The 14,790-nt window shown below is 39.7% G+C and overlaps 1 protein-coding gene across 1 annotated transcript; it reads right to left on the bottom strand.

Annotated features, from left to right (window-relative positions):
- Nucleotides 1-9,096: 9,096 nt before the first annotated feature.
- LOC131367733 (calcium-activated chloride channel regulator 2-like) lies at nucleotides 9,097-13,031 on the bottom strand. The gene is made up of 4 exons (XM_058413207.1): nucleotides 12,957-13,031; nucleotides 9,682-9,819; nucleotides 9,412-9,565; nucleotides 9,097-9,278 (listed from the first exon to the last, which is right to left on the bottom strand). Exons 1-4 carry the CDS (start codon nucleotides 13,029-13,031, stop codon nucleotides 9,097-9,099), a joined length of 549 nt encoding a protein of 182 aa, XP_058269190.1.
- Between the last annotated feature and the right edge of the window lie 1,759 nt (nucleotides 13,032-14,790).

The raw sequence follows: 14,790 nt of genomic DNA, 5'->3' as shown, positions 1-14,790 counted from the left end.
TGGGTGTGTTGATATCAAGATGCAGAGCGAGCAACCACAGCTTCAACTACAAAAAAAGATGAAGAAATAATAGGTAAATTAAAGTAAATTAAAAGAGAGTAACTGAAACAAGCTGCTGCACGCTCAACAAAGCTAAACAAAAAACTGACACAAAGACATATAACTTTGTGTCATTCCACACGCAACAACTTCAAAATGGTCTTCCTTCTCCACACTAGTAAACACTGGGTCTGTAGTTGCAGCCACAGCTTCAATCACTCAGGATTTTTTAAAGGATTTTTTTGAGCAGTCAATTCCAAGTGGACGTTTTAGGTTTAAAACAATTTCCACTTCCAGGGTACACACACAAACAGACCATTTTAAACAAAAAACTGACACAAAGACATACAACTTTTTGTTATTCCTCAGCATCTTCGGAGCGGTCTTCTTCTTCTTGAGATTTATTGGCGGTTGACAAAAACAACAAAATGGTGTATTTCCACCACCAACTCTTATGGAGTGCAGATTAAATTACTTACTCCCTTTCTTATTTATTTATTTATTTATTTATTATTATACTGAAAAATAAAAATAAAACATTAATTTAGTAAGTATAACTTCGGAGGGATCCTCCTTCTCCACACTAGTAAACACTGGGTCAAACATCTGGCCTCCCTAAATTTGTCCCCCAAACATCCAACATGAGCTGCCACTCTAATGTATTCGTTCCTAATCCTGTCCAACCTTGTCACTCCCAAAGAGAACCTCAACATCTTCAGCTCTGCTACCTCCCGCTCTGACTCCTGTCTCTTCCTCAGTGACACTGTCTCTAAACCATACAGCATGGCTGGTCTCACCACTGTCTTGTACACCTTCCCCTTGATTCTCGCCGATATTTTTCTATCACACAGAACTCCCGACACCTTTCTCCACCCATTCCAACCTGCCTGCACTCGCTTCTTTACCTCTTTCCCACACTCTCCATTACTTTGGACTGTTGACCCCAAGTACTTAAACTCCTGTACCTTCTTCATCTCTTCACCCTGTAATCTGACTTTCATTCCTCTTCTCCCCAGCGCAAACCTCCACCTCTCCAGGATTTCCTCCATCTGCTCCCTCCTCTCACTACAGATCACAATGTCACCTGCAAACATCATTTTCCATGGAAACTTCTGTCTGACCTCCTCTGACAACTGGTCCATCACCATAGCAAACAGGAATGTGCTCAGAGCCGAACCCTGATGCAGTGCCACCTCCACTTTGAACTCCCCTGTCTGACCTACAGCACACCTCACCACTGTCCTGCTCCTCTCATATATGTCCTGCACCACTCTGACACACAGTGCAACTCTCTCTGACCATCCCTATACTAAATTGCATCTGTTGTGCTCTTTCTGGGCATGAAGCCATACTGCTGTTCACAAATTTCCACTACCTTCCTTGATGTAGCATTCACCACACTTTCCCACTTTCCCTTTTTCTTAGCTTCATTGTATGGCTCATCAACCTTACCCCCACATAGTTGCTGCAGCTCTGAACGTCACCCTTATTCTTAAAGATATATACACTATTACACTTCTTCTCCATTCCTTAGGCATCTTCTCACTCTCTAAAACCCTGTTAAACAAACTAGTTAAAAATTCCACTGCTGCCTCCTAGACACTTCCAGACCTCAATCTCTAACTTCAGACTCATCACCCTATCTGACACTCTCTTCACCTCCAGAACACCTCCTCACAAACTCCTCCTTCAGGACCACACCTACCCCAATTCTCTTACTATCCACACCATAATAAAACAGCTTGAATCCTGCTCCTATACTACGAGCCTTGCTACCTTTCCACCTGGTCTCCTGTACACATTGTATATCCACCTTCCTTCTCTCCATCATATCAGCCAGCTCTATACCTTTCCCTGTCATAGAATAAAACTTCCTTTAATAAAACAAAAACATTAATTTTCGAGTTATTCTCGAGTTGTTTTGTAAAATATCTCCCGGTGTCATGGAAGTCAAGCGTGATGTAGGCAGAACTATAGACCCAGTGTTTACTAGTGTGGAGAAGGAGGGCCCCTCTGAAGTTATACAGAGAGATATTTTACAAAATAACTCGAGAAATTAATGGGGTTTTTTTTATTCTTCAGTATCTTAAAAGAACTTATCACTGGGAGAGGATTTAAAAAATAAATAAATAAATAAATGAATGAATAAATAAATATATAAGGAAGGGAGTAAGTCGTTTAATCCATTCTCCATACCAGTTGGTGGCGGAAATACACCATTTTGTTGTTTTTGTCAAAGTTATATGTCTTTGTGTCAGTTTTTTTGTTTAAAATGGTCCATTCGTGTGTGTATACAATGGCAAGAAAAAGTATGTGAACCTTTCAGAATTTCTTGGTTTTCTGCATAAATTTATCATACAATGTGATCTGATCTTAATCTAAGTCAAGAGTATTGACAGTTATAATGTGACTAAATAACAACACAAAAAAATTCTGATATTTCATGTCTTTGTTGAGATCAACCATAAAAACTTTTGAGTTAATGACCTCAAAAAAGCTAATTGGAGTCAGGTGTTAGCATACCTGGAGTCTTGTTAAGAAAATAAGTTAGGAGGTATGGACTAGAGCTACTTTGACTGACACTCAAAATGCTGTTTAGAGGATGTACGGTCAAGAATTGTTGATGGACATAAAGCTGGAAAGGTTTACAAAGTGATTTCAAAGACTTTTAATTCACCAGTCTACAGTTAGGCAAACAATTTACAAATGAAGACACTTTGGGACTGTGGCTACTTTACCAAGAAGTGGGTGCCCAGTCAAAATGACCCCAAGACCACAACGAAGACTTATCTATGAGGTAAAGAAACAACGCTGAGTGCCAGTCAAAGATATGAAGGCATCATTGGAACTGGCTAACATCTGTGTTCATGAGTCTACAGTATGTAAAACATTGAAGAGGCAGGGTGTCTATGGCAGGACTAAAAAGAACATTGTTGTGTGTGCGAAAGAGCACATTGACACTCCACAGAAGTATTGGCAAAATGTTTTGTGGACTGATGAAACTAAGATTGAACTATTTGGAAAGAACATGCAGCACTACATGTGGTGTAAAAAGGGCACTGCATATAATCATGAAAACATCATCCCAACTGTAAAGTATGGTGGAGGAAACATCATGATTTGGCCCTGCTTTGCTGCATCAGGGCCTGGCCAGCTTGCAGTCATTGAGGGGAAGATGAATTCCCAAGTGTATCAAGGATACGCTTCAGGATAATGTGAGAATGTCTGTACATCAGCTGAAACTCTGTAGAAGTTGGGTGATTCACTGGTGAAACACTGGAGCAAGCCCATAACAGAATGGCTTCAGAAAAACAAAATCTGTCTTTTTAGTCAAAGCCCAAACCTCAACTCAACAGAAATGCTATGGATTGACTTGAAGAGAGCCATACACATGAGACATCTGTAATGGAAGTTTAACAGAAACAGAAGACTTTTATGTATGATCAAATGTATTTACTCAAAAGACAGGCCACAGGCAGTACGGGAGGGCAACCATGTGTCACCATCACTCACCATCAGCACTGGAGACCCCAGGGTTGTGTTAGGAGCCCCCTGCTGTACTCACTGTACACCTAAGACTTTGTGCTGGACCAAGACCAGGAAGATAATGAAGGACCTCAGCCATCCCAACAATTGACTCCTCTCTCTGTTGTGGTCAAGGAAATGTTTCCGCTCCTTGAAGGCATACAAAGAGAGAATGAGGAGGAGCTGCTTCCCGCAGGCCATTCAGGCCCTCAACCAGAATACCTAGACCTGGACATTCTGGGCTTTTTCTCTGGACTTCCTCACACATCACATTCTACCTCAGGAGATTGTTGCACACACATAACTGCAATACTCTGCACAGGTCACACTTGCAAATACTGCATGATCTTGGGTTATTTTGATGTGTTATCATTTCCTTTAAATATACACTCTAAATAACAATAGTTATATTTTGAATTTAGTAGAAATATTGTCAGCAGTTCACAAAAAATTAAACAAAACTGTTCATCTCACCAATACATGCACCTGTTATTTTGCAGCTGTATATACATATATATATATATATATATATATATACACACTATATTGCCAAAAGTATTCGCTCACCTGCCTTGACTCGCATATGAACTTAAGTGACATCCCATTCCTAATCCATAGGGTTCAATATGACGTCGGTCCACCCTTTGCAGCTATAACAGCTTCAACTCTTCTGGGAAGGCTGTCCACAAGGTTTAGGAGTGTGTTTATGGGAATTTTTGACCATTCTTCCAGAAGCGCATTTGTGAGGTCACACACTGATGTTGGACGAGAAGGTCTGGCTCTCAGTCTCCGCTCTAATTCATCCCAAAGGTGTTCTATCGGGTTGAGGTCAGGACTCTGTGCAGGCCAGTCAAGTTCATCCACACCAGACTCTGTCATCCATGTCTTTATGGACCTTGCTTTGGTCACTGGTGCACAGTCATGTTTGAAGAGGAAGGGGCCAGCTCCAAACTGTTCCCACAAAGTTGGGAGCATGGAATTGTCCAAAATGTCTTGGTATGCTGAAGTATTCAGAGTTCCTTTCACTGGAACTAAGGGGCCAAGCCCAGCTCCTGAAAAACAACCCCACACCATAATCCCCCCTCCACCAAACTTTACACTTGGCACAATGCAGTCAGACAAGTACCGTTCACCTGGCAGCCGCCAAACCCAGACTCGTCCATCAGATTGCTCAGATTGCTCAGATTGCTATCAGATTGATATAGTGTATCTCTAAGGAGTACAGCCTGTACAAGGTCACTTCCACAGAAACTCACTTACTGAATACAGGATTATAAATCCAAATTCTAATTTTATTTCTCACGTACAAAATCATACATAGTACGAAATGCTTTTTTTGACTGTCCTTGTTCCAAGAGAAAGATACATAAGATTTTAAGATAAATAGAAATATAAAAACTAACTAACTAAGTAATAAAAATATTAAAAGAATATGATAAATTAACGAAAATCCAATGAGATATAGGATATTGGATATGCATATACAAATATCTATCTATCTATCTATCTATCTATCTATCTATCTATCTATCTATCTATCTATCTATATATACACTATATTGCCAAAAGTATTCGCTCACCCATCCAAATAATCAGAATCAGGTGTTCCAATCACTTCCATGGCCACAGGTGTATAAAATCAAGCACCTAGGCATGCAGACTGTTTTTACAAACATTTGTGAAAGAATGGGTCGCTCTCAGGAGCTCAGTGAATTCCAGCGTGGAACTGTGATAGGATGCCACCTGTGCAACAAATCCAGTCGTGAAATTTCCTCGCTCCTAGATATTCCACAGTCAACTGTCAGCTGTATTATAAGAACGTGGAAGTGTTTGGGAACGACAGCAACTCAGCCACGAAGTGGTAGGCCACGTAAACTGACGGAGCGGGGTCAGCGGATGCTGAGGCGCATAGTGCGAAGAGGTCGCCAACTTTCTGCAGAGTCAATCGCTACAGACCTCCAAACTTCATGTGGCCTTCAGATTAGCTCAAGAACAGTGCGCAGAGAGCTTCATGGAATGGGTTTCCATGGCCAAGCAGCTGCATCCAAGCCATACATCACCAAGTGCAATGCAAAGCGTCCGATGCAGTGGTGTAAAGCACGCCGCCACTGGACTCTAGAGCAGTGGAGACGCGTTCTCTGGAGTGACGAATCGCGCTTCTCCATCTGGCAATCTGATGGACGAGTCTGGGTTTGGCGGTTGCCAGGAGAACGGTACTTGTCTGACTGCATTGTGCCAAGTGTAAAGTTTGGTGGAGGGGGGATTATGGTGTGGGGTTGTTTTTCAGGAGCTGGGCTTGGCCCCTTAGTCCCAGTGAAAGGAACTCTGAATGCTTCAGCATACCAAGACATTTTGGACAATTCCATGCTCCCAACTTTGTGGGAACAGTTTGGAGCTGGCCCCTTTCTCTTCCAACATGACTGTGCACCAGTGCACAAAGCAAGGTCCATAAAGACATGGATGACAGAGTCTGGTGTGGATGAACTTGACTGGCCTGCACAGAGTCCTGACCTCAACCCGATAGAACACCTTTGGGATGAATTAGAGCGGAGACTGAGAGCCAGACCTTCTTGTCCAACATCAGTGTGTGACCTCACAAATGCGCTTCTGGAAGAATGGTCAAAAATTCCCATAAACACACTCCTAAACCTTGTGGACAGCCTTCCCAGAAGAGTTGAAGCTGTTATAGCTGCAAAGGGTGGACCGACGTCATATTGAACCCTATGGGTTAGGAACGGGATGTCACTTAAGTTCATATGCGAGTCAAGGCAGGTGAGCGAATACTTTTGGCAATATAGTCTATCTATCTATCTATCTATCTATCTATCTATCTATCTATCTATCTATCTATCTATCTATCTATCTATCTATCTATCTATCTATCTATCTATCTATCTATCTATCTATCTATCTATCTATCTATCTATCTATCTAGTGTGTGTGTATCACTTACCTGAATGGGCTGTGTCATGGGATTTCCATCGAACAGTGTCAATGAGGAAAAGACATTCACAAGCTTGTAGGAATATTTAGAATCTGGCACTACATAAAACTTTCCCCCTGCAGTATATGAACAATAATCAAAATCCAAAGCAACACTGGTGAACTAGAGCTGAAACAATCAACTATGTGACATTATGTAATATTACACACGTGAAATCTCACCTGTTTGATCTGCCATGATCTTCAGTACACTGTCTGCTTTTGGGCCAAATGATATGGTGTGAATGATTGAGCCACTTTGAACAGCTTCCTGTAAACACTCTTGAATATTATCAGTTGCTTCTCCATCTGTGAGAAATATTATTTCATCTCCGATTGTTTTATCATCATCCTTTCGAAGAACCTGAAATAAAAATAGAAAGAAACTGGCATTAATCACAACAGACTGATTATCTTTCAGTTAATTCTTAATTCTAGACCAAAGAGAAGTTTCATCATTTAACACTATGAAGGTGGAATTTTAGTCAAAGAGTGTAGGAGGAGTCTTTACACGAGTCTCTTACCTTAAAGCCTTCTCTGAGTCCTTCACAGATATTTGTTGTTCCATTTGCCTTTGTTGGCAACATATATATTAATTTGTCTCTTGTGGTTTGTCCATCTATTGATGTCAGTGGGCTGAGTACTTTAGCTTTGGTGGTAAAAGTCACAAGAGCCGAGAGTTCTTCTATCCCCTGGTTTAAAAAACCCCCAAAAAAAACAAACAAAAAAAACAAAACAATAATAATAGTTTTAGGTATTTTCTATAAACAGATCATTTTTAAATATCTGCGATGCACTGATGGCTTTCACTTGGTTTCTATGTTATTATTTATCATGGAAAAATGATAACGATCTTTTCTTTAAATTGAGCTGTTATCAGATGAGTGCTGCTTAGCTAAACTTTTGAACCCTGGCCATCTTTCTACAGGATAGAGCTTTAAATGTCCAAAAATCATTATTTTATTAATTTGATTGTTTACAAAGAGTAAATCATCTACAGCGTGGTGAATTAAATTTTTCACACACAGTATGATTTTGTGACATTGATTTTATTATCTCATGCAAATAATTTAAATCTGAACTTTTAATATTAAATTTTGCCACATTTCCAGTGATTAATTTGGTAACTACAAACCATTTTCTTAATTTTTTTTATTTAACTTAAATTTTCATTCAAGTAGTGTTCCAAAAAGTAAAGTAACATGACAATAACTGCACCCTGTATTTCATTAAGATGTAGAACCAACTTCAGTAACAAGAACTGAGCAAATTATTTCTGTGGGAATATATCTGTATCTCAGATCATTCGGGCAAGGGAGGATCGGGTGGGGCAAAGACATGTGCAAACACAAAATGTAAACAGAAGCACATGGGAACATAGCATAAAAAAATATCTGCAAGACCACCCTCTGCTGGCAGGGAACTGTCCAACAGTCTATGACAAATATTTGTATTAGTGTTTTCCTCATTTTTGTGAGAAGGAGCCACCACCCACATGCAACCAAGAAACGCTCATCACATGACTGCTGCCCAAGTGTGTGGTGTTATGGACAGAAAAGAAGCACATGGCTGCACGGCAGGAAGGCAGAAGTTCACACTGCTGGCAGTTAATGAGTGCGGCAATGGGTCTTCACCCTCCAGCAGAAGCCAGGGGATAGAAGGGCACATAAAAGGACACACACACACATGCCCTCACGATGCTCCCCAGTCATGCTGCACCCCACAGAGCTCCCCGAGTCCTGCCTTGTCACTGCTCAGCCCCAATCGAGTGGCCATCACCAAGAAACCCACTATGACAACACACCTCACCTCCAGTTTACTCTCAATTCTTTCACTATACTTTTCATCATGAATCCTGAAATAAAAGAACACTTTTTCCCTGCCTCAGTCTCCTGTGTGTATGTTTTCCTCACACTGCAGATTCAAGTAGCTTCAGTACTGTTCTTTTTAAATAAGGACAAAAATCTGCTACATTTCCCTGGTTGTAGCCAGCACTTTTAATTTGGTGGGCTGTTTTATGTGAATTAATATACCATCATGCTTTGTGAGACATCAAGCACGAGGCAGACGACCTGAGTTCCCCTCTGTAGGACTCTGAATGTTGGAGCTGGCGGTGGAGATGGAAGAGGCTTTAGATTGTGAAGGGCATCTTTGTCTACGGATTCCTGAAAGATCACTGTACGTGTTGCTTTTTTACACTTTGAATTCTGTTCATTGGGGGCTTCAGCGTTATGTTCCTCTTCGTTACAAAATGCTCTTACCTACAAATAAATCACAGTGTATATGATGAAGGCATCAAGCAAAAATGAAAAAACTATTAAATTAAAATGGATTGGAAACTATGTTGAACAGTAGCCTTACTCACTGAATCCATGCTGGGCGAGTACATTATTGAGACATTTGTATTTTGCTTTACATTTGGAAAGAATTTACAGCTGGATGTGGGAAGGCCAGTCATATGAAACCAGCAAGATTGAGTACTTTGATTAATAACTTGTAATGTCTCTCCTAAAATTTTATCACTACACCTGAAAAAAACAACACAACACATTACTGACAATTACTGCTATAATATACATTTATGTTTAATAATTTTTGCTCTTCTATAGAGAAGTGAATATAGGCCCTTGTTGGTTTACTCTGACCAGCAGACAGGTAAAAGGGCTCATTCTTATTATATTCATCAAATACCCCCCATCTGAGGTGAGCCCATTCATGCACAAAAACTCTTCCTAAAAGTAAAACATGTATAATATTATATTTTGTTGCTACAGAGGAAGTTAGAAATAATACATTTCTATGAGTTGATGCCTCTTGATCATTGTTTTTAATGTGTGTGTGTTTTAAACACAGGTTAGTTCTCACCTTTAGGTCCGTATACATTTTTGTACAGATCTTTGTCTAACAGATACTTTGGGGTGAAATGAATGTATTGAGCCTCAGTTCCACAGCCTGTGACTTGGGGAGTGTATGGCTCATCACCAAATGCAGAATTTGTGTTATCAATTCTTATTCTGCCCTAAAAACAAAATGTATAGAAGATTTTGTACATATTATATTAATAATACACACAGTTTCTTGAATAAATGAGAGACGTGTCAATAAATGATCCTCAGCACTGAATGAAGGTTGTACCTTGTCAAAGCATTCTGTTGTTGCTCGCTCATACTTTCCTGTAGTCCAGTTTGGTGGTACTAATATCTTCACCTCCTTGAAGTACAGCTTGTGGTCTAAAGCTTCAAACAGAAATTCTGATCCACTGACAATCATTTCCTGTGGAGACAGAAGAGTGGAATGTTTATGTACAGCATGTGTGTAATTTAATGTAAGTAATCAGACTTTACTGAGCATTTCAATGCACATTCTCAGGCACAGTATTCCACCCAACCCTGTCAGAAACCTGGAGCATTGCTCATACTGACTCAAGCCAAACATTTGTATACACTCACCGTCCACTTTATTAGGAACACCATCATGCTCATTCATGTAGTTACATAATCAACTAATGTGGCAGCAGCACAATGTATAAAATCAGTTTCACAATCTATAAAATCAGGAGTTTCAGTTACTGTTCACATCAAACATCAGAATCAAGAACAACGTCTGATCTGTGAGATTTTAGCCATGGCGTGGTTGTTGGTGTCAGATGGGCTAGGTTTTATCTCTTCACAGATGTCCTTCAGTAGACAATAAGAGTGGTTACGTCTCCAGTCCGATGACGTTAACTGAATGACAATCGCAGACCATCTGAGATTAATCAATTTCAATTCAATTTATTTGTATAGTGCTTGTAACAATTGACATTGTCTCAAAGCAGCTTTACAGAAGTATAGAAACATAGACAAAAAATTATAAAGCTTAAAGTTAAGTTACTATTTATCCCTAACATTTATACCTAATGAGCAAGCCTGAGCCAACTGTGGCAAGGAAAAAATCCCTGATATGATATGAGGAAGAAACCTTGAGAGGAACCAGGCTGAGAAGGGAACCCATCCTCATTTTGGTGACACTGGACAGTAAATAATGTAAATGTTAATAATGTCCTTTCTTCAACAGTTTATAGTCATGAAGAATTGTGCATCCAAGAGCTCTTAAGAAACTAAAAGGTCAGTGTAGCTTCTGAGTTCATTATAGATTTAACACTAATTCCTTCTTGCAGAAAGCTGACTGATGCAACAGCAGTTCAAAGACAGTGTGATAGTCTCCAAGTGGTTCTATCCACAGCTGTCCCCTGGGTTCTATCCATAGCAGTCCCTTGGGTCACAGGCTGTCCACGCTGGTCTATCCCCAGCACTGAGCACCAGTAAGTGGCAAGACTCCAGCCAGCAGTAGAGCATCTGGATGGATCAGGCAGAAGAAATAAGAAGTGATCAGACTGGAAACTCAGTAGTGGCATAAATAAATATTAGTTATTCTTGTGATCATGTGATGTTAAAAGACAATATAGATTATGTAATTATTATGATTAAGTGCAGGCAGGGACTCCGACAAGACTAGCTATGACACCGTAACTAAAAGGGAGAGCCAGAAGGTGACACAGACATGAAGGCTTCCTGGGACATAACGCATCCAACCATTTAACACTGAACAAACCTGAGCAACTTGTGAGGGTGGTAAGGCGAAAGCATCCAAACATCCCAGTACACCAAACACTCTATACCCATGAAACTTCCAGATCTATTCCTTTACCTAAGAAACACTATCCATTGAAAGCTTGACTAAACAAATGTGTTTTCAGCCTAGACTTAAACACTGAGACTATGTCTGAATCCCGAACACTAATAGGAAGGCTGTTCCATAACTGTGGGGCTTTGTAAGAAAAAGCACTGCCCTCTGCTGTAGCCTCTGCCACAGCTGTTTGTGGTCCTATTATGAGCACTTCTGTCTTGTCAGAGTTAAGCAGGAGGAAGTTAGTGAGCATCCAAATGTCCTTTACATATCATTCAATCTTACAGTTTTTCTCAGTTGCTTTGGAGCTTTTCTCGATTCATCCTTAATATTTGCAAACCAGTAAGTGCATTCTCAAAACAATTTGTACAAACAGCACAACACATTGGATTTCTCGCAAAAGCATGTACTTTACTCAAAATCCTTAGGTATTCTCTCAAAAGTAAGTTTTTGTGTCAATGAAAATGTCATCGCCAACAGAATGACAAGTGCTTTTGTCATTGTTTATATACGGTATAGTCAAAATGTTTCGTCATGTTGTCAGAATGACAGTGCATGGTTTCAGGATTTCCTGATATAAACTATGGTTTGGATTACAGTGATTGACAATGCAAAAGGCTGAATTTCTTCTGTATGGGATCTATGAATTTCAACTGCACAAATTTACACATTACTGTATGTGGGATATTGATTGTAAGAGACCGAACAGGATTCACACTTTTATTGTACTTTACTAGGGGACTGAAAAAAAGAATTACAATATAACATCATATAATGTCGTTGTGATAGAAAAGAAAAGGACACAAAAGCACAATGGAGAAAAATATAAAACTACAAAAGGTAAACATAGGAAACACCTCTTAGGCAAAACTGTGCATGCCGTTGTCTGTCTATACCCCCTGACGTCCCAGTCTGTCAGGCCACAGATTTTCATCCACATCACAACAGATATCATCCCTTGCAATACAGCGTGGAAAAAATCTTCTGGAATGTCAAATCCAGCCTCTGCAGGCTTCCACTGTGATATCCTCACATGCTGCATCCATGGCAGCCAGAAGGGTCATCTGAGTATGTGGCTGGCAATCATAGACCTTCCATCTCCATGCTGAATAAAAACTCCTCAAGTGGGTTAAGAAATGGGCAATAGGGTGGGAGGAATTGCATCAACATTCTGTTATGGGTCAAAAACCATTGCCTGATGATGTTTGAGTGATGAAAACTCATCACTCAAACATTTAAACACTTATCCCAAAGTATCACATATTTTGGCAAATCATCTTCAAATGGACCCCTCTCATCATCAGGGATGAGAGCCCTATAGAGGGTTTCTAGGAAGGTGAGGAGATGCTGTGTGTTGTATGGGCCTATAAGGGGAATATGAGTTAGCACACCCTGTTCTGAAATAGCAGCACACGTAGCTCTGTGGCCGATGACATTTTGACCATGTCTTCTGCTTCTGTTCAGACTGAAGCCTGCCTCATCCACGTATATGAAGGTGTAAGGTGGTTCACTTGACTCCAATTCCATTATAGGCTACAACCCAGAAGATACCCAATTAGTTATGCATTTTCATTTCATTTCACAAGATACAGTTATATCAAATGTACACACATATTGCGTGTTATTTTCCTAAAGCTATAGCAAATGTATATAGGTCACACATACTGTAATATATATATATAAGTCAATATAAGAAGTTTATGTAAATTAGTTACTGTATGCACATACAGTAGATGTTTTACCTGTACATACTGGTACCGTAGCTCCTTCACTCTGTCCCCATTCCTTTCAAATGGTACGTGGTACAGCTGTTTCATGGTCATGTGGTGTCTTTTCAATACCCTGTCAATAGCAATAGCAATGATGTGCGCAAGTGACTAAATGATGTGGCGGTTGAACAGGTAGTTTTGAGAATTTCATTTCTGATCTGAGAAATGCTCCAAAGCAACTGAGAAAAACTGTAATAAGCTGGTGTCTCTCATCTGACTTAAATAAATACTTAGAGCTGTGTGTCATCAGCATAACAGTGGAAGCTAATACCATGTTTACAAATAATTGCACCAAGGGGTAGCATATATAAGGAGAAATGCAGTGGACCTAAGACAGAACATTGTGGAACATAACATTGGTATGAATAGAAAAGTCACAATTTAGATCTACAAACTGATAGCGATCAGTCAGATAAGACCTGAGCCAGGAGAGGGCTGTCCTCTTAACACCAACAAAATTTTCTAGCCTATCAAGTATAATAGTGTGGTCAATGTTGAGAACTGCACTAAGATCGAGTAACACCAGGAAGGACACAACCTTCCAGTAACAGGTTGTCACTTTAGGCAGTGCTGTGTCTGTTCTATGATGAGGCCTAAATCATGACTGATACATTTCATGAATGTTATTCCTATGTAGGTCTGAGCATGACTGCTGTGCTACAACATTTTCTAGGATCTTCAAGATTAAGGGGAGTTTTGATATTGGCCTATAATTGGACAGCGGACAGGGGTTTAGGTCAGGATTTTTAACCAGGGGTTTGATAACCACTAGTTTAGAAGATTTAGGCACACAGCCAGTGCTAAGGGAAGGATTTATAATTTTTAATAGGGGTTCGTTAGCTACTGGTATTATTTGTTTAAAGAAATGTGGGTAAGAGAGCTAGTATGCAGGTTGATAGATTTGAAGAAGAAATTAATCAAATTAATTTGGGCTCTTGGGGGCGGGGTTAAAACATTCAAAGCTCTAGTCAGAAATAGTAATATTATCTATAGGATTATTTATCAAATTATTTGGTTTTAAATGAATAGTCTGAGTTTTCTGCCAAATATTAATTTTTCCGTTGAAATAATTCATGAAGTCATTGCTGCTGCATATAGATGGTGTGTGCTTTTCTGCAGTGGTTTTACTCCTAGTTAATTTTGCTATAGTACTAAATAAAAATTAAGGATTATTTTTGTTATTTTCAGTTAGGGTGGAAAGATATGCTGATCTATCAGTACAAAGAACCTTGGCTTTGCGACTATGCCGCCAGGTCATCACCCTTCTGCCCCGCTGTGAGGGCTCTAATGATGTAGTTGCTCTCACAATCGCTAACCCTCTCTAGCACCTGGATGCTCACCTCTAAAGCTACAAAAGAAGAATTACTAAACATCCTGCAGCCCACACACTGGACGTCTGCCATATTTAATGATTACATAATGAATTTTGGCTGAAAATTGAAAACATCCAAAATAGTTTTCCTCCAATTGTTGTTTGAAGGCAGAAAAACAAAAAGCTTTTCCTGAAAAAAAAAAAAACTGTAACAGGCAAGTAAAAAATTTGACAAATGATTGTGACAGCATAGAAATATTGGGGCAAAAGAGAACATTAGACGGTATAAATTCAAATGCAGACACAACACTTTCCTACACTGTTTTAGCTTCTGTCCATTTCCTTATGGCATCTGTCTTATCAACACCTATTTTCAGCCTAACATTACACTGAATCAGCAGAGGATTAAACATCTATAGGCACACTGACTACTTCACTTCACTAAGGCATACTTCACAATGATGACAAAACACATGATGAACACGTGAAAGATCA

Source organism: Hemibagrus wyckioides, linkage group LG17 (assembly GCF_019097595.1).
Source record: "Hemibagrus wyckioides isolate EC202008001 linkage group LG17, SWU_Hwy_1.0, whole genome shotgun sequence".
NCBI classification, from domain to species: domain Eukaryota; kingdom Metazoa; phylum Chordata; class Actinopteri; order Siluriformes; family Bagridae; genus Hemibagrus; species Hemibagrus wyckioides.
Note: the sequence above shows the minus strand (reverse complement) of the source record. Positions and strands in the feature narration are given on the sequence as shown.

Coding starts and splice junctions, on each gene's coding strand:
- LOC131367733 (XM_058413207.1), bottom strand. CDS start 13,031: ATGAAACAGCTGTACCACGTACCATTTGAAAGGAATGGGGACAGAGTG. Junction 9,566..9,681: donor CAACAGAATGCTTTGACAAG/GTACAACCTTCA, acceptor TTTTGTTTTTAG/GGCAGAATAAGAATTGATAA. Junction 9,279..9,411: donor AAATGTATACGGACCTAAAG/GTGAGAACTAAC, acceptor TTTTACTTTTAG/GAAGAGTTTTTGTGCATGAA.